Source organism: Erythrolamprus reginae, chromosome Z, assembly GCF_031021105.1.
Source record: "Erythrolamprus reginae isolate rEryReg1 chromosome Z, rEryReg1.hap1, whole genome shotgun sequence".
Taxonomy (NCBI): domain Eukaryota; kingdom Metazoa; phylum Chordata; class Lepidosauria; order Squamata; family Dipsadidae; genus Erythrolamprus; species Erythrolamprus reginae.
In genome coordinates, this window is record NC_091963.1 from 13,405,787 (window position 1) to 13,426,189 (window position 20,403).

At 44.6% G+C, this 20,403-nt stretch overlaps 1 protein-coding gene across 3 annotated transcripts in view; it reads right to left on the bottom strand.

The window, feature by feature from the left end:
- NCAPG2 (non-SMC condensin II complex subunit G2) overlaps positions 1 to 20,403 on the bottom strand; it is an 80,767-nt gene that overhangs the window by 48,409 nt on the left and 11,955 nt on the right. For all 3 annotated transcript variants that reach the window (XM_070729470.1, XM_070729471.1, XM_070729469.1), the window contains 7 exons: positions 17,438 to 17,595; positions 15,536 to 15,670; positions 11,855 to 11,949; positions 9,147 to 9,216; positions 4,770 to 4,856; positions 2,246 to 2,341; positions 2,018 to 2,143 (listed from right to left, as the gene is read on the bottom strand). In XM_070729470.1, the coding sequence (XP_070585571.1) occupies positions 2,018 to 2,143; positions 2,246 to 2,341; positions 4,770 to 4,856; positions 9,147 to 9,216; positions 11,855 to 11,949; positions 15,536 to 15,670; positions 17,438 to 17,595 (767 nt within the window). The remainder of the gene's footprint in view (positions 1 to 2,017; positions 2,144 to 2,245; positions 2,342 to 4,769; positions 4,857 to 9,146; positions 9,217 to 11,854; positions 11,950 to 15,535; positions 15,671 to 17,437; positions 17,596 to 20,403) is intronic.

Here is a 20,403-nt window from a genome sequence, read left to right on the forward strand (position 1 = left end):
GTAGTACAGTAATACCTCATGATACGAACTTAATTGGTGCAAGGAGGAGGTTCGTATGACGAAAGGTTCGTAACACGAAACATTGTTTCCCATAGGAAACAATGTAAAGTCAATTAATCCGTGCAACCAAAAAACCCCCGCAAAAAAACGGCTTTTGGCGACTGCTGGGAAGCCGCGCGGCTGTTTTAAAAGGTGACAGCCGGCCTGGGGGGCTTTCCAGCCGCGCCGCTTCCCAGCTGTCTCCTGAAGCCGAACGCCAAAGCCGAACTTCCGCGTTCGGCTTCGGGAGACAGCTGGGAAGCGGCACGGCTGTTTTAAAAGGTGACAGCCGGGCTGGGGGGCTTCCCAGCAACCTCCCGAACCGAACCCGGGTTTCAGAAAAATTTTGCCTCTTCTTACGAACTTTGTTCGAGTTACGAACCGGCGTTCGGGAGGCTTCTGGGAAGCCCCGCCGCTCGGCTGTCACCTTTTAAAACAGCCGCGCGGCTTCCTAGCAGTCTCCGAACGCCGGTTCGTAACTCGAAAAAAGTTCGTAAGAAGAGGCAAAATTTTTCTGAACCCCGGGTTCGTATCATGAGTTGTTCGTAAGACGAGGGGTTCGTATCTTGAGGTACCACTGTACCTCTAGATACGAGTTTAATTCGTTCCAGAAGGGAACTTGTATGTCGAACAACTCGTATCTGGAACAAATAGCTTTAGACTTTGTTTTCCCCTCCAAGATAACCAGAAGCAAGGATTCTTGCGCCACCTAGTGGACGCTCGGCTCGTATCCCGAATTTGAGCTCGGGTTTGGAACAGAAATTTCTCTCCCCTCGTGGCTCGTAACTTGGAATACTCGCATGGGGAGCAGCTCGTATCTAGAGGTATTACTGTACTTATACATCAGAACCAATAAACATTGGAAGTTTTTAGGAAGAGATTGGACAACCATTTGTCTCAAATAGTACAGGGTTTCCTGCCAGAACAGGGATTGGACTAGAGGACCTGCAAGGTCCCTCCCAACTTTTGTTATTCTGTTATTCAGTAACTTACTGTATCTTCAAAATATTTCATAATCTGTACTTTATTTGTTAGTAAGATGCTCATTAGAAACTTAGATTTTGAATCAAGAAGTTAAAGCTACTTCATAAAGAATGCTTGGCTGCATAGCTAGAGGTATAACAAGCAGGAAGAGGGAGATTGTGATCCTGCTGCATAGAGCGCTGGTGAAACCACGTTTGGAATACAGTGTTCAGTTCTGGAGACTTCACCTACAAAAAGGTATTGATAAAATTGAACGGGTCCAAAGACGGGCTACAAAAATGGTGGAAGTTGTTAAGCATAAAACTTTTCAGGAAAGACTTAATGAACTCAATCTGTATAGTCTGGAGGACAGAAGGGAATGGGGGGACATGATCGAAACATTTAAATATTATTAATATTATTGTTGTTGTTATTATTTTATTAGATTTGTATGCCGCCCTTCCCCGAAGACTCGGAGGGTTAAATAAGATTCAGGAAGGAAGTGTTTTTAATAGGAAAGTGAACACAAGAACAAGGGGGCTACAATCTGAAGTTAGTTGGGGGAAAGGTCAGAAACAACGTGAGAAAATATTATTTTACTGAAAGAGTAGTAGATGTTTGGATCAAACTTCCAGCAGACGTGGTAGATCAATCCACAGTAAATGAATTTAAACATGCCTGGGATAAACCCACATCCATCCTAAGATAAAATACAGGAAATAGTATAAGGGCAGACTGATGGTCTTTTTCTACCGTCAATCTTCTATTTTAATGAAACAGTATTCAGTATTTGTCTGATAAGTCTTGGATATAGTCCCCTTGCTAAAAAATATAGCATTGTTCATGTATGTCACCTGTACATCACCACTTTTTTTTTGAAGCATGCAGAATAAGAAAATCCAATGAAGGAAAGGGGAGGGGGGGAGGGGAGAGGATAGGAACTATCCAGATAATGAGAAACACAAAAAAATAAAATAAAACTGATCTTCATAGGAAGAATTTTAAAAGTACTTACGTAAAGTACATCAAACTGCTTCTGGATTTCTATCTCCTTTTCCTCTTCGTGAAAACTGGGGTCCAGAATAGGAAATGCATCACCAAAAAGTAATGCTGCATTTGAACGAATCTCAGAATTCGGGGCCTGATAAAATACATGTACACCACCAGAACTTTGAATTAAATTTATTATAGCTTTTGAAAATTATCCGGACGAAAGCAGGACAGTTTGAGAGAAATAAGTTACCTTCAAAGCTCTCCAAAGAATAGGTCGATAAAGTCTATAAACAACTTCTTTGAATCCTCTGTGACTTTCATATTGTCTGTGGAAATAGGTCATGATCTAATAAAAAAAATAAATCAAAATTATTTAAGGCAGTGATGGCGAACCTTTTTCCCTTTGGGTGCCGAAAGTGTGCGCACGCGCACTGTCGCACATGCGCAAGTGCCCACACCCTTAATGCAATGCCCTTTCCACACGTCCCGCCTCCTGCACCTGTGCATGGCCTCACATCCCAAAACGGCCGGGATGGGGTGGGGAGGAAGCCTCCCATCACCAAACAGAGCTGGGAGGAAGGGCAAGGCTGGGAGGGGGAGAAGCCTTCTTTCCCCAAAGGAGCTAGGAGAGGGGTGGAGAGAGGGAAGCCTCATTTCCTCATACGGAGCTGGGAGGAAGGGCAAGGCTTGCATGCCCAAACGATGCTAGGATGGAATCTCCAGAGATCTGGGAAAGCACGGGTGCAGAAAGGGAGGAGAAACGCATGTGCTTTCTGACTCGAAAATCAGCAGACTGGTGGGAGACATGGGCACATGCCCAGTGGAGCTTAGCTGGTCAATGGCTCACGTGCCTGGAGTGAGGGCTCCATGTGTCACCTGTGGCACACGTGCCATAGGTTTGCCATCACGGATTTAAGAGATTAGCTCCAGCCGATTTTATCCCGCTCCTTATAAAATACGACCCACACAATACCTATATATGAACATGTTCAATGTTCTACAGCAAAATAAATCTCTAACATATATGGCAGTGATGGCAAACTTTTTTTTCCTCGGGTGCCAAGAGTGTGGGCATACATTATCACACATGCGTGGGCGGCCACGCCCATAATTCAATGCCTGGGGATGGCAAAAACAGTTTCCTCTGCCCTCCGGAGGTCCTCTGGAGGTCAGAAATGGCCTGTTTCTGGTGGGCCCAGTAGGCTTATTTTTCACTTGCCCCAGGCTCCAAGGGCTTCCCTGAGCCGGGGGAGAGGGTAAAAATGCCCTCCCCCATCCCCCCGGAGGCTCTCTTGAAGCCAAAAACGCCTTCCCAGAACCTCTGTGCAAGCCAAAAATCAGCTGTCTGGCACATACATGCACGTTGAAGCTGAGCTAGGGCAACGGCTCGTGTGCCAGCAGATATGGCCCCTCGTGCCATCTGTGGCACCCGTGTCATAGGTTTGCCATCACTGATATATGGTATATAGTGTTCCCTCGATTTTCACGGGTTTGAACTTCGCGAAAAGTCTATACCACGGTTTTTCAAAAATATTAATTAAAAAATACTTTGTGGGTTTTTCCCTATACCACAGTTTTTCCCACCCGATAACGTCATATGTCATCGCCAAACTTTCATCCGACTTTAATAAATATTTTTTTTAATAAACTTTAATAGATAAACATGATGAGTAATGATCTAAATGGTTGCTAAGGGAATGGGAAATTGCAATTTAGGGGTTTAAAGTGTTAAGGGAAGGCTTGTGATACTGTTCATAGCCAAAAATAGTGTATTTACTTCCGCATCTCTACTCCGCGGAAATTCGACTTTCGCGGACAGTCTCGGAACGCCTCCCCTGCGAAAATCGAGGGAACACTGTATAGTTCCTTTTCCTCTCAAGCAATATATATATAAATGAAATACAGGTGTGCCAACCAGCAAGAGAATCTCATACAACTACCCTGTTTCCCCGATAGTAAGACACCCCCGATTGTAAGACGTATCGGGGGTTTCAGGGGGGTCGGCTAATATAAGCCGTACCCCGAAAGTAAGACATATGTCTTACTTTCGGGGAAACACGGGGGTATTGCCGGGGGGGGGGAGCCCGATGACGTCGCTTCCAAGCTCCCCGCGCGCCCCTCGCCTTTGCCTCGCCGCGGCGCCACCGCCTCTTCCCCAGCTTGGTAAAGCGAAGGACGGCACTGATCCGAAGTGAGCCAAGTGGCCGGCGGCTTGCAGCAAAGGCGCTCGTCCCAGCAACAGAGTCCTGCCGAGGCTCGGCTGCAAGCGGCCAGCGAGGCCGACCAGCTCCGAGGCGAGCGGCCGGAGCTGCGCCCTCCTTCGCCCGCCTCCTTTCCGGCAGGCAGGTGGGGCTGCCCAACTGCGTAGAGCGGCTCCTCCCCTCCAGACACACGCTTCCCCGACACGCGTCTGTGGCTCCACGCGTGCACGCCGCTTGGAGCCCTGAGGTTGAACTTGGAAAAGGGCTCACGAGGCTCCTGTCCCGCGGCTGCCCTTCTGGACTCTGGGGAGATGCCTTCGGGAACGCGACCCTTTCAATTTTTTTCCAATGTAAGACATACCCCGAAAGTAAGACGTAGTGGGGCTTTTGGGGGTAAAAAGAAAGTAAGACACAGTCTTACTTTCGGGGAAACACGGTATGTCTTAGTAGCCAAGAGCCTTTCCATTTGCTACATGATAGACTGTTCTAAATCAAAGATCCTTTCAAAACGGATGTTGGGAAGGAATCCCAAAAGGTGTGTGTAAGAATCGCTTGAAATAAAGAACGTCTCACATCTCGCACTTTAGGGTTGACGGGGGACTTCCGTGGAAGATGAACTGCATGATGCATGAAATCCTGAATGCAGCTACATTCAATTACCTGAAAGAAGAATGCATATCCTGCTTAATGTTCAAAAGTTGAAAAAAGCACTTTAAAGAAAGAATCATATTATACTGATTTCCAATTTGCATCCACAATGCCCCTTACAAAGCCCCTTAACACTGGGTCAAGAAATCTTTGGGGAAGTGCCCTTTTAAAAAAAAAATCAATTTAACTATAGGTAATTTTTTAGGTCCATAATGGAGCTTCCTCCTAAGTCACAATAGTCGTAAAACAGATCAGTAATGCGAACGACCCCATTTTACTGTTTTTTGCAGCAGTCACTAAGCAAACGCCATAGTTATAAGTGTGAACATCATAGTCATTAAGGAAAACCCTTAATAGAAATAAAGTAGAAATAAAAACCCTTTAACAGTCGCAAGTCAAGGACTCCCTGTATGTCTTGAGTTTGTCTCTTCTGAAATACATTTCTTCTTGTTCTTGTTCCATATCTGTCAACGGATGTTGGCAATCATGTTGGCAATTCTATTTTTGTCAACAGCCTCATGAAAAGCTGCTGCTACATTTTGGCTAAACCCGTCCCTTATATTTTTTAAGCCACGACGTTCCTCTTTTGCCTGGCGAAACATATTTACTAGGGACAATTTCATCTCTCTTCTATTTTAGGACTTTTATTTTGCCTTTGTGCCAAGATGTTGAAACCTTCTTTATTGAGTACAGTGGTACCTCTTTTTACTAACTTAATTTGTTCCGCGACCAGGTTCTTAAGTAGAAATGTTTGTAAGAAGAAGCAAATTTTCCCATAGGAATCAATGTAAAAGCAAATAATGTGTGCAATTGGGGAAACCACAGGGAGGGTGGAGGCCCTGTTTCCTCCCAGGAGATTCCTAGAGAGGCCTTTACACTTTCGGAGGCTCGAGTTTGTAAGTGGAAAATGTTTCTTGAGAAAAGGCAAAAAAATCTTAAACACCTGGTTCTTATCTAGAAAAGTTGATAGGTTGAGGCATTCATAGGTAGAGGTACCACTGTATTTCCTTTTTACTGAATTGTTTTAGAGTACTTCAAGTAATACTGCTCTGTAACAGCTCAACCACGTTTTTAATTTTTATCTAGCTCATTTCAGTAGTTTAGTTTGGGTCTATTTATTCCTTTTCAATTGGGTATGTGAAAGATATACAGGTACAGTTCCACTTATAACTGGTTACTTAGAGACTGTTCAAAGTTACAATTGACTCCCCGGTGATATCTATAACCTGGTTCTGAAGTTATGAGGGTTGAAGTCAATAGGACCACATGTTGGTGTTCAGCAACCAACCTGCATTTAATGGCCATTTCCAGCACCCCACATTCATGTGACCACATTTTACGTTTCTGCTGAAAAAAATGCATTATTACAGTTTTCAGCAAAACTGGCCTCATAGGGAACACTTTACGATGACAGAATTCACTTAATAACCACCACAAAAATGTTGTAAAATTTGATCAGTCATATGTTGGCCATCATCCCTTAAATAGGCTAGGGGAGTGGCCAATGAGCCCCAAGCCTACTCCCAAGGAGACCACCTCCTGAGGAACCATTCCTGCCTTTTGGCAGCTCTGTGTGCCCGTGCATCAAGAATAGGCTCCTCCTCTTTTTCCTCATCACTGATGGAAGTTTCTGGAGGTTCTGAAGACCCTGGCTGAATCTCTGCCTATGACACCGAGTCCTCTCCAGCCTCCTCACTGTCCAACTCAGGTGCCAGCTGCACAGGCTGCTGGTGGATCACAACAGGCAGAACGTCCTTATGATGATTATATAGATCTCCCCAGCTCCATACACTCCCCACTCTCAGTTTCCTACAGCACTAAATGTGGCAGGCCTGATGATCCAATGTCCAAGGCCTGACACATTAATCTAGTGCTTAGATTTAAGCCTTAAACCTAAGTAAGCTGAAGTTGAAGTCAGTGACTTTGGGGAGCATGCTAGATGAATAAATACTTCCTGTCAATAGATAATTACAGGTAGTGTTTGAATTATGGTAGTAATGCAACCTGACCATTATGTTTGTAAGTCGCTATGGCCCTGGCCTATTTAAGGGATGATGACGCAGGCAGCACTTTGCAGGAAACAATATTTGCTTACATGCCGTTGTGTCTCAACTTCTGAAACATCAGCTCGGCTCATCTTCTTGTTCTTGGCATTGTTCCTGCAAAGTGCCTCTAGGCATTTTGCCAACCATTGTAAGCGTATTGATATCTCCAAGACTGTTTGCTCAGACTTGATTTATTATTTCATGGACTGGCTGTTAATGAAGTTGAATTAACAGCTGGAGTTCAATAAAAAATGTATTTTTGTTTGCCGACTAGTTTAGTGGTCTTTAGTAAACAAAGATTTGGACAGAATTGGTGTTCTTTGTGGTCTGTAGCTGGAGGGGTGTGCCTGAAAAACACCTCCAGTTAGAACGGTGCCTTGATTGGCCCATGTGGTAGACATGTTGGCGCTGGTGCAGGGTCTTGGACTTCCTTTGGATGGGGAAAACCTGGAAGCTTTCAGATTCGGATTTTCCCAGATGTGCCAATATGACCTCCCTAATAAAATGGAATTTTGAGGAACTTCAAACCTCTGAGTCTTCTTTTATTGGGGGTGTTACTTGGAACACTGACATAATAACCACAATTAGTTCATCATACCTATGCTAAGGAAACATTTGGAGCTCTGAAGATGTGTCAGCAGCACCATTCCAAAATAGTTATCTAAGGATAGAGCTATTTACAATTCAGAAGTTCATCTATTTTTATCAATGTTTTAAGGAACTACTTTGAAAGTTCTTTGCTATTATCTGGCATATAGATAATCCTCAGTTTAGGACTGGCAACCGTTTGAAATTACAACAGACTGCCTTGGAGGTACTTACAATCACTGTACATAAGAGACTTTGATTGCATGGTCAGCGCCATCATTTTAATCACCATCCTTCCGGATCCCCTGCATCCCACACTGGGAACAAGCCATCATTTGTTCTCATCAGTCCTCCTTTTAAACCTAACAGCTGCCAATTTTCCTAAAAGCTCTTTTGCGGAGAAAATAAAGTTCTGCAATATTCATATCCAGCTTTTTTAAAAAAATATCCAGGATGGAATTTAAGATCGATTTGGGGGGCTAGATTTCCAGCAAAGTTTCACTTCATATGATACTAAGCCAAATTTATTTTAACTATGATTTACTGAATAAGCCCCAAAAAGAATATATTAGAACATTTTGCCACTGTGACATACCTATAAAACAGGTGTCAGGCCAAAGCTATTTTAGTTGGGGTCTTTGGCCTGCCACACTTTATAGTATTTTAATGGGCATTCTTTACACATTACTGTGGGAATTTGAGAGAGGGAATTGCGTGAGGCTGTCTATATGTAGCCATAACAAATTTTTTCTAGATAGTCAAGGTCATCAAGGACTTGGGGGTGTAGGGACAAGGGCTTGAACTTTTAACTGGGTGGAGAAACACGAGGGACTTCAGATTTGGGTTTCTCCCAGATGTGCCAATATGGTTCTGCTAATAAATTGGAACTTTGAAGAATACTTTGCCTCGTACTGATTTAATTTTTGATGCTATTTGGAATCCTGATAGCAATGGTATCAAACTCGAATTCATTAAGGGCCGTATCAGAGTTGTATTTGATCGGGGGGGGGGCATGGCCCAGGTGGGTGTGACCAGCATGATGTCACTTGTGTTGGGGGATGTCTATAGTGGCCCGAGGATTCTGCCAGCAAAAATGGACTCCGAATGTCCATTTTCGGCTGGGACAGCTTTCTGCAACCCACTGTCAGAAAATATGGAGCTCAGGCGGCCACGGGAGGCCCTCACAAGCTCCATTTTTGTTGGCAGAGGCACCGCGGATCTGTCCTCCAATATTTCCAGGGTGGCCCCAAGGGCCAGATCTAAGCACTCACGGGTTGGAGCCGAGCCCTGGGCCTTTGGTTTGATACCCCGGCTATAAAGGCATACACGATAGGTAGTTCTCAACCAACAACTACAACTGGGAGAATTTATGTCGCTAAGCCACAGTGGTGGCGGTAATTAAGTGAACCATGCTCAACTTTACAACTTTTTTGCTGTGGTTCACTGTAGTTGTTCATGGCATCGCATGGCCATTATGCAAATTCGCGTACTGGAATTGCTTGTTGGAAGCCCCTGAGAAGATTGCAAATAGTGATCACATGACCCTAGGCACTGCAGCGATCACAAACACTTGCTCAATTTTGATCACACAACCGTGGAGGTAAAAACATGTATAATTGTTTCCTTATTTTTCTTAAATCCATTTTGTAATTATTCTGAAACTTTATACCTCTAGCATTTCCCCTGAATTATTCTGCCAGGCTCTAACGTAAACCTCAGCGACACGGTTCATCAGGGACCTGGGTTAGTAAAACAAAAGACACAGAAGACATTGATTTGGATTGAGAAGGCATCCAGGCCATTTCAAATTTCTCTCCCTAAGTTAAAATTCTAGTCCAGCACTTTCGAGATCTGGTAGAATATAAAACAGTTTGGCTTAAGCCTCAGTTGTTGTTTTGTTATAATTCCCTATGGTCTCTAAAACTAAAAATGCTATAAGTGTTCTGTTCAAATCTGTTCAACCTCTCACTCTGCATTTTATTTATTTATTTATTTACTTACTTACTTACTTACTTACTTACTTACTTACTTACTTACTTACTTACTTACTTACTTACTTACTTACTTACTTACTTACTTACTTACTTATTATTTAGATTTGTATGCCGCCCCTCTCCGCAGACTCGGGGCGGCTCACAACAAGATACGGCAAATCATAACAAATCCAAATAGCTTTAAAATATTTAAAAAGATTTAAAAGGAACCCCATTTACTAACAAACACACACACAAACATACCATGTATAAATTGAACATGCCCGGGGGAGGTGTCTCAGTTCCCCCATGCCTGACGGCAAAGGTGGGTTTTAAGGAGTTTACGGAAGGCAGGGAGAGTAGGGGCAGTCCTAATCTCTGGGGGGAGTTGGTTCCAGAGAGTCAGGGCCGCCACAGAGAAGGCTCTTCCCCTGGGGCCCGCCAACCGACATTGTTTAGTTGACGGGACCCGGAGAAGGCCCACTCTGTGGGACCTAATCGGTCGCTGGGATTCGTGCGGCAGAAGGCGGTCTCGGAGATATTCTGGTCCAGTGCCATGAAGGGCTTTAAAGGTCATAACCAACACTTTGAATTGTGACCGGAAATTGATCGGCAGCCAATGCAGACTGCGGAGTGATGGTGAAACATGGGCATACCTAGGTAAGCCCATGACTGCTCTCGCAGCTGCATTCTGCACGATCTGAAGTTTCCGAACACTTTTCAAAGGTAGCCCCATGTAGAGAGCATTACAGTAGTCGAACCTCGAGGTGATGAGGGCATGAGTAACTGTGAGCAATGAGTCCCGGTCCAGAAAGGTACTGAATTTTCTAATAATACATTTATTTTCTAGTGTTTGTGAACACACCCTTCTAAAATTTTAGCTCTTCTTCCTATTAATCATGGTTGAAAAACCCTAGAAAAATTTTGCAAGGCTCCTAAATAAAGTTGCATGTAATGAAGGATCTGTCATCTTTATACAATCACCATTTTAGGTACCTAAACAGATATAGAAAATCTCTGTGCGAGATGGAACGCAAAGCATTTTTTTTGCAAGTTATTAGCGTGAAGATGGAGGTTCATTCTCCAAGTTTCTGGGTCGTTTCCCAGTGCCTCGTTACCCAGCTAGGTCACATCTGCAGCAGTTTAGGGGATGTCAGTTTTCTTGTTTTTAAGGTGGGTGTGGGTGTGTCAAATGAGGGTCTTATAATGGATCAGCTGTGAGTCTTCAGTGAGTCTTGTGATAAAGACATCAGGCCAGGTCATTGGGAAGTAAAATGGTGGTGTTGGAGAGTTTGTGTGGGTTGGTACCTTCTCTGGTTGGCTATATGGTTGATTTGGATTCGGAGGGGGTTTGCAAGGTTGGTTGTAGGTCAATGTGTCTGTTGATGGAATTGCTTGTGGAGGGCCAGGCTTCAATGACCTCATAAGTGTGTTGGGTGATAGTATGGCCAATTATTTTTGTGTTGCTCCAATTCAAGATCTTCATTTGACACACCCAGAAAAACAGACAGTGGTGAAATCCAAAATTTTTACTACTGGTTCTGTAGGCATGGCTTGGTGGGTGTGGTGTGGCTTATTGGGCGTAGCTTGGTGGGTGTGACGGGGAAGGATACTGCAAAGTCTCCATTTCCTCCCACTCCTGGTGGAAAGAATTGCAAAATCTCCATTCCCACACCTCTGGAGCCAGCCAGAGGTGGTATTTGCCAGTTCTCTGAAGTAATCAAAATTTCCACTACCAGTTCTGCAGAACCTGCCAGAGCCTGCTGGATTCCACCCCTGCACTGCCATTGACATCTCCTAAACTCTGCTGAAGATTGTTAAAACATTCATGACTGGAGAGCCAAGTTAACAATGATAGCCAATAAACAGGCATAGCAATTAAGTCAGCCAATGGGAGCTCGAACATTTCTGAATCTGTGCAGAGAATCGAAATTGAAACCTAATCTTAAGGTTGGGCATGGTTAAGTCCATTCTGCACTCTGTCCACACTCTGCACTCTCCACTCTGCTGAAATGAAGCTAGTGCTCTGCTGTATGTAACTACTTGAAGAATTCTGCTAATGCGTTGTAAATTCATCTGTTACTATGTTTATAAAGAAGTTTATGAATCCAACTGAATCAGTCATCTCTGTGTGCTTTTGGTTTTGATTTTTGCAACAAACTTTAATAAAGATGTTACCTAGCCTGATAATGAAACATTTGGAAGCCAATCCACAAGCTCGGAGAAAGAACCTTCACCCTCATCCTAAACCTGAGCTACAGATATTTGCCACTATTGCAAAGTTATTGGTGTTTTAAATTGGTAAACAAAATGGGCAACCTTGCAAATTATACAGATTGTTGGACTTGACGTGGCTGAATTTGGGAAAACCCCAACTCATCTTCTTGGTAGAAGAGAAACTTACCTAGGAAAAACCAGGAGTTGATTTTTAATAGTCTGATGTATCAGCTTAGTGAAATTTACATTCCATGTAAAAGGAACGTGCAGGAATCTCCTCCCCTGGAAAAATAGCCGGACAATATCACATTAATAATAATAATAATAATAATAATAATAATAATAATAATAATAATAATAATTTATTAGATTTGTATGCCGCCCCTCTCCGAAGACTCGGATATAAGTAGATAAGAACTCTTTAAACTCAGTACAGGTGGTCCTCAACTAACAACCATTTGTTTAAGTGAAAAAGTGACTGACCATTTTTCACATTTACAACTATTGAAGCATCCCCATGGTCATGTGATCAAAATTCGGGTGTTTAGCAACTGGCATGCATTTATGACAATTGCACTGTTCTGGGGCCATATAATCACTATTTTTAATCTTTCCAGCTAATTTCCAGCAAGCAAAGTCAATGGGGAAGCCAAATTCAATTAACGTCCACATGATTCACTTAACAACTGCAGTAATTCATTTAACAATTGTGTCACAAAAAATTATAAAATGAGGCACAACTCTTATCAATTGCCTTGCTTAGCAACGGAAATGTTGGTTTCAATTGTGGTCATAGGTCAAGGACTACCTCCTATACTATAGTATTCATACTACTTCTGTTTACCGAAGGCTAGAATCCTATATATTAAAGAAGGGGACAAATGGCCTATTTTCATTGGACTTCATTCTTTAGTGAATGTTATTAATACAAGTACAGTGATCCCCCGGTTATTGCATTCCCGACCATTGCGAACAGGCTAATTTGCGATTTTTCAACCCGGAAGTCAAAACACCATCTGCGCATGCGTGCCCTTTTTTCTATGGGCACGCATGCATAGATGGCGCCGGGCAGATCAGCTGCTAGGCGGCTTCCCTGGGTCTTCCCCCTCTTGCTGGCGGGAGGGCGAGCGGCGGGCATCAGCAAGGAGTTTCCCCACCGCCCACGCAAACTCCTCGCTGCCGCCCGCCCTTCGCCCGCCCACGCCGTTCATTCTCGCCGCTTCCCAGCTGAGTCCTGAAGCGAATTCGCTTCAGGACTCAGCTGGGAAGCGGCGAGAGCGAGAGCGAGCGAACGGCTTGTCCGCCGCCCGCTCGCGCATCGCCCGCCCACGCCGTTCATTCTCGCCGCTTCCCAGCTGAGTCCTGAAGCGAATTCGCTTCAGGACTCAGCTGGGAAGCGCGAGCGAGCGGCGCCAGCGAACGGCTTGTCCGCCGCCTGCCTGCCCGCTAGCGAGGAGCCGAAGATTGGGGGCCGCGCGGCTGTTTTAAAACGTCGCCGCCGGCATGGGGGGCTTGCCAGCACCCCCCGGACCCCCAACCCGGGTTTGGGGGGCTGCTAGGAAGCCCCCCATGCCGGCGGCGACGTTTTAAAACAGCCGTGCGGCTTCCCAATGAGTCCCGAAGACAAACGCGGAAGTTCGCCTTTGACGTTTGTCTTCGGGACTCAGTTGGGAAGCCGCGCGGCTGTTTTAAAACATCGCCGCCGGCATGGGGGGCTTCCTAGCAGCCCCCCAAACCCGGGTTGGGGGTCCGGGGGGTGCTGGCAAGCCCCCCATGCCGGCGGCGACGTTTTAAAACAGCCGCGCGGGCCCCCAATCTTCGGCTCCTCGCTAGCGCTGCGGAAGTAAAAACACCATCTGCGCATGCGCAGATGGTGTTTTTACTTCCGCAGCGCTACTTCACTAAAACCCGCTCGTTGCGGGAGGTCCTGGAACGGAACCCTCGCAATGATCGGGGGATCACTGTATACTTAATTTACAACCAGTTGTTTGACAACTATTTGAATTTATGATGGATTTCTCCCAGGCTACTTAGCCGAGTTTGAAGTTTTAATAGCTGGGAAAATGAGTTAGACATAGATTAACTTTATTTTCACTTTGAATGTATGCTAATCAGCATACATTAAAATGAAATTTTATTGCATAGTTCTCAAAGGGTCACCACCTCCAATATACACTCCATAAACATGACAAAATAAATAAATAAAACATTTATGGATATACAGTAGTCCCTCACCCCTCACCTATCGCTGGTGTTACGTTCCAGACCTGGCCGCGATAGGTGAAATCCGCGATGGGGAATTTATCGACTGATAGTACTTATTTAAGTATTTATATTGTAATTGTTTGGTAAGTTTTCATTGTTTTAAGTGTTTATAAACCCTTCCCATACAGTATTTATTTTAGATACAGTATTTAAATACTGTACAGTATTTACAATTTTAGATTTTTTTTTAAAAAAACATGCCGATCGAGTTCGGCAGGCTTTTTAAATCTGCCGATCGACTTCCTCAGAAACCCGCGATGAAGTGAAGCCGCAGTAGGTGAAGCGCGGTATAGCGAGGGACTACTGTACTTACATATAATATATGACATGTAGAAACAACAGTCTAGTTTGGAGGCATGCATGTATATGGTGAGAAAAACAAATCTTGTGAGTTTACCAGGTGGATGGCATACGGAACAAAGCTGTTTCAGAATCTGGAAGTTCTGCTAGAAATATTTTGAAACATCCTCCCAGTGGGGAGCAACAAAAACAGACCATGAAGTGGGTATGTGGGGTCTCTAATAATACTTTGAGTTCTAAGCACATCACTTATAAGCAGTATCCTGAAAGACAGGAAGAGAGCTTCCTATAATCTTCTCAACTGTCCTTGCCACTCTCTGTAGGGACTTTCTATCTAAGGCATTACAGCCAACAAACTAAACAGGCATGCAGTTTGTTAAAATCCTCTAAATTGTGCCTCTGTAAAAAATGGCCAGGATAGAAAGAGAAACATGTGTTCTTCTCATCTGACAAAGGAATGCAGATGCTGGTTTGTCTGTGGTCATATTGCTTTTTGGATGCTTTGAAACCAGGCCGCAATTATAACGTCTACAGTATCCTGCATCACATGACCATGATCTTGTAACATTTTTTGGCCGAAAAACAGTGTTCAATTCCAGTTTCAAGCAAAAAATATCCACTGTAGACAATAAGTTACTTAATGATCTTATTGTTCACTTTAAAATTGCCACATTTGCTTAACAACTGCCAAAATAGGTAGTAAAATTTAGCAGAGCCATGCAATGACCCGTTTAACAATCAGTATAATTTATAAACATAATTCTGGGTCCAATTATGATTATAAGGCAAGGACTACCTGTAGAATTACATTGTACAACATGTTCCAGAAAGCTTTTAAATATGCTCACAATAAACTGCATAATTAAAGAAGTTTCTAAAATACATGACGCAAACAAAATGTAAAAATGCAATATTAAGAAAACAAAACGTAAAATCTAACCCTAATCCTAAAAGTTCTCTTTCTCTTTTTTTTCCAAGAAGTTAGGGAACCCTTTCTTGCATTTTTCAGGGTTTTGATAATTTTTAAATTACAATAAATCTCACTCCTTCTTTAAAGCTTCTTTCCCTTATACATCTGCACTGCAGATACTTAACTTATTTAATAAATTTACAAAACCACCCATTTTGATTACACTACTCTTAGCAATTATAGCAAAATAGAAACAATAAAAATGCATCCAATAATTAAAAATATAAATAACACAACACAGCATTAAAAAAAATCAGCCAATTTTACCCAATGAGTTCTTTTATGGTGCACATATAAAAAAATCCACGCACATTAAAAAAGAGAGATTCATACCTGTTCTGTTTCAAAGTAGGCTTTGCTCATAAAGCACCCAAGTAACAAATCTTTAATTTCATTACTCTCTTCTGAGTCGTAATCAAAATACGGCAGAACCCCACGAATGTGATATAGGCTGATTATAGTTGCCTCCTAAAGGAGATGAATAAGATGAATTTCATGCCACTGATAAGACAAGAGACATAAATCTGCAGAAAGTACAAGGAGGAGGAATACCAAGTGTTGTAATCACCATGATATGCACTATTTTCATATATAAGCTTGAACAGAAGAATAGAATAGAACAGTGAAGAGAATAGAATTTTTTATTGGTCAAGTGTGATTGGATGCCCAAGGAATTTGTTTTTGGTGCATATGCCCTCAGTATACATAAAAGAAAAGATACATGTGTCAAGAATCAAGAGGTACAACACTTAAAGATTGCCATAGGGGTCAAATAAGCAAATAGGAAACAATCAATATTAAGCAACAAGTTACAGTCATAGTCATAAGAGGGAGGAGATGAGTGATGGAAACGATGAGAAAAACTAACAGTAATAATAATGCAGCCTTAAATGAATAGGGAATTATTTACCATCTAGTTGGGGGCTGACCCCATGGATATTTCCCATAAGTTGACACTGAACAGCTTCTTCTTGGGATCGCAAATTTTGGACCCTAGATGCTTTGTTACACTACCATGGCATATAATTCAACCCAAGAGAGAGATATCATTTACTATCTATGCATCAATTCCTGCCAATGTTTCTAAAAGCATCTGACTTCCCTCAGGTTTATCCAGAGGAAAGAAAATTAATCCCCTGTAAATGATTTGTGGTGTACAGTGATCCGAGTTTCGCGATCTCGATCTTTGCGAAATGCTATATCGCGATTTTTTCACCCGATGACGTCACTCCCTTCCTTTCTCATCTTTCTTTCTCTCTCTCTTTCTCTCTCTTGCTTCTTCCTCTCTCACACTCTCTTCCTCCCTCTCTCATCTCTTTCTTTCCTTCTCTCTCTTTCTCTATCTCTCCCCCTCTTGCTCTCGAGCGGCACCCAGGGAAGGTTCCTTCGGCCGCCCAGCAGCTGATCTGCTCGGCAGCGCAGTAGCAGCGAGGAGCCGAAGATGGGGTTTCCCCTTTGCGTGGGCAACGGGGAAACCCCATCTTCGGCTCCTCGCTGCTACTGCGCTGCCGAGCAGATCAGCTGCTGGGCGGCCGAAGGAACCTTCCCTGGGTCTTCAACTCCCAGAGCGGCGGACAAGTGGTGGGCGGACAAGAAAAGCGGCGGCCGGACAAGCGGAAAAGCGGCGGACAAGCGGCGGCCGGACAAGCGGCGGAAAAGCGGCGGCCGGACAAGCTGAAAAGCGCCGGACAAGCGGGCGGGCAGGCGGCTCCTCAGCTGCTGGGTCTTCCCAGGTGCGGAAGTAAAAACACCATCTGCGCATGCGCGGCCATGGAAAAAGGGGCACGCATGCGCAGATGGTGTTTTTACTTCCGCACCACTACATCCCGAAAAATCGATTATTGCGAGGGGTCTTGGAACGGAACCCTCGCGATAATCGGGGGATCACTGTACATTAAAATACTAAAATGGCCCTTAGAGATCTATCACAAACATATACAGCAGTACCTCTAGATACGAGTTTAATTCGTTCAAGAAGGGAGCTCCTATGTCGAACAACTCGTATCTGGAACAAATGGCTTTAGACTTTGTTTTTCCCCTCCGAGATAACCACAAGCAAGGATTCTTGTGCCACCTAGTGGACGCTCGGCTCGTATCCCGAATTTGAGCTCGGGTCTCGAAAAGACATTTCTCTCCCCTCGTGGCTTGTATCTTGGAATACTCGCATGTGGAGCAGCTCGTATCTAGAGGTACTACTGTACATATAAATTTAGAAACTGAACACATATTGCTTACCACATTTTTCTTCTCCAATCTCTTCTTCAGAAGCATCAAAAAAGCAGTTTTCCCAAATAGTTCTTTTCTTTCTAATCCCTTCTTCCACCAGGATTTTGCAAGGTACAGAATTTTTTCCGACAGAGATTTTTCAGAATCCGGTAGTACAAAAAGAATGTCTGCAACACAGTTATTTAATTAAAATGCACTGATTTGGGATGTAACAAAAAGAATGTAATTTTCAAATGTGTTGTGAGTAGTCCTCGACCCACTCTGGTAATGATAGATTGAGGAGGATGAGCCAGACCCATATTGGTACCCTGGGCCAGTGATGTTGCCAGTTAATGCAGAGTGTGAGAGTGAGGAAGAAATAGACCTGGATGAAACTGAAGGACCACCAGAGGTGGCAGAGATGCGAATGACAGTAAGGTCTGACTTAGAGGAAGAGGTGGAGAGCCATGAGCCTTTGCTTGATGCCCACTTAGAAGACTAAGAAAAGGACAAGAATACTTGTATGGGAAAAGGAAGTAGTCTGTAGTTTGTTAACTCTAGGGATTGTTGACCACTCCCCATAGATATTTAAGGGTGGGGTATGAGAAATTCGGGGAAATTGATGTTTGAGGTTTCAGCCAGGTTATGCTAGCCAACTGTTATTTCCCTGCTAAAATCCTTTGAGAAAAAGTGCCCTGTCTGCAGAGATGTGGGAAGCTGTACTTATAAATCGGTGAAACTGGGGACTCCTTATCTCATAAAGGAATATTGCAATTAGCTTTGATCTTTGGCAGCAGCCTAGCATTTAACTCCTCTCACTAAGAAGCTGCCAAGATGAACTCACATGCATGAATTTGGCTTGTACAAATGACGATTTCTATATAAAAAGAGTGATCTGAAATATCAGCGCGTGGATTCCTCGTTTTCAATATGCGCAAGCTCAGGATAGACCAATGTGCCTCTAAAATTTTCCTGTGGCTCTTAGGAATCAAGTACCTTTATGATGGTCAAAGCCAGTTCATGATACATTTCGATACAGGTAGTCCTTGTTTTGCAACTATTTAAAGTTGTGACTGCAATGGAATGAGTGTTTTACAGTGAAGTAACCCTGGCCACTATAAATAATCATGCCACCCCCATCTGCATGACTACATGTTTGGTGGGGGGGAGGTGCTGCAAGGTTAAATCGGACGGCCTCGCCACCTTGCAAAAACCAAGCAAAATCCAAACACCGCACACCATTTCCAAACGCCGCGCGGTGGAGTCAGATGGTCTCGCCACCTGCGAGGGGAAAAAGGCGGTCGTGTCGTGCCTCCCTGTTGCTCAGCTGACTACCTACACCGGTGCTCTCGCCTCGCCCTCTCCATCTTTCATGTAAGTTGACTTAATCTTCTTTGGGCATTTGCGATGGAGAGAAAGAAACAAAAGGGAAAGAGAGGGAGGGAAAGAGAATGGAGAGGAAGGAAAGAAAGAAGGAGAAGTGGAGGAAGGCAGGAAAGGAGAAATGGAGGGAGGGAGGAAGAAAGGAAAGAGAAAGGGAGGGAGGAAGGGAGGGAGGAAGGAGAAATATATAATATAATATAATATAATATAATATAATATATAATTATATATACAGTGGTACCTCGTGATACAAACCCCTCGTCATATGAACTTTCCGAGATACGAACCTGGGGTTCAGAAATTTTTTGCCTCTTCTTACAAACTTTTTCCGCCTTAGGAAAACCCGCCGCCCCGAACGCCAAACCTGGAAGTTTGGCAAAAGTTCAGGTTCGGGTGGCCGCCGAGAAGCCCCGCCACCCAGCTGTCGCCTTTTGAAACAGCCGGGGGGCTTCTCGGCGTTCTCCCGAATGCCGAACCCAGAAGTTCAGCAAAAGTTCGGGTTCGGCATTCAGGTTCAGGAGAATGCTGAGAAGCCCTGCTGCCCGGCTGTCAGCTTTGCAAAAGAGCCGCAGAGCTCAAACAGAGGTGGGGAATCCCAATAGGGAATTCCATGGGCGGAGCTTTGACGTCACGAAGACGTCCTTCCTGGAGTCCACGTTTCAGCCGGCCAGGAAGGACATCTCCGTGACGTCAAAGCTGGCCGCCCGGCTGTCGCCTTTTGAAACAGCCGGGGGGCTTCTCGGCATCCTCCCGAACCCGAACGCCAAACCCGAATCTTTGCCGAGCTTCCGGGTTCGGCGTTCAGGAGAAAACCGAGAAGCCCCCTGGCTGTTTCAAAAGGCGGCAGCCAGGCGGCAGGGCTTCTCAGCGGCCTCCCAAACGCCGAACTCGGAAGTTCGGCAAAAGTTCGGGTTTGGCATTCGGGTTCGGGAGGATGCCAAGAAGCCCCCCAGCTGTTTCAAAAGGCGACAGCCGGGCGGCGGCGGCCAGCAGAGCGTCATTTTTGCGGGTGGGGGGGGGTGTTTGCATGCATTAATTGAGTTTACATTGTTTCCTATGGGAAACATTGTTTCGTCTTACGAACTTTTTGCCTTACGAACCTCCTCCAGGAACTAATTAAGTTCGTAAGACGAGGTATTACTGTATATATAATACAGTGGTACCTCAAGATACGAACCCCTCGTCTTACGAACAACCCGAGATACGAACCCGGGGTTGAGGAAATTTTTGCCTCTTCTTACGAACTTTTTCCGTCTTACGAACGCCAAACCCGAACTTCCGGGTTCGGCATTCCGGAGGCTACTGGGAAGCCCCGCAGCCCGGCTGTCACCTTTTAAAACAGCTGGGGGGCTTCCCAGCAGCCTTCCGAAGCCGAACCCGGAAGTTCGGGTTTGGCGTTCGACTTCGGGAGGCTGTTTAAAAGGTAACAGCCGGGCGGCGGCGGCGGCAGGTTGGGAGGCCGCTTTGGGTTTTTGGCTGGAGGTCCGGCGCTGGGGGAGGGAGTCAGGAAGGTCCTCCTGCTCCCCCCCTCAGCAAAAAACACAAAGAGGGTCTGCCGCCGCATGACAGGCAGGGCGGAGCAGCGTGGAGCAGCGGGAGTCTGAAACCGCCAG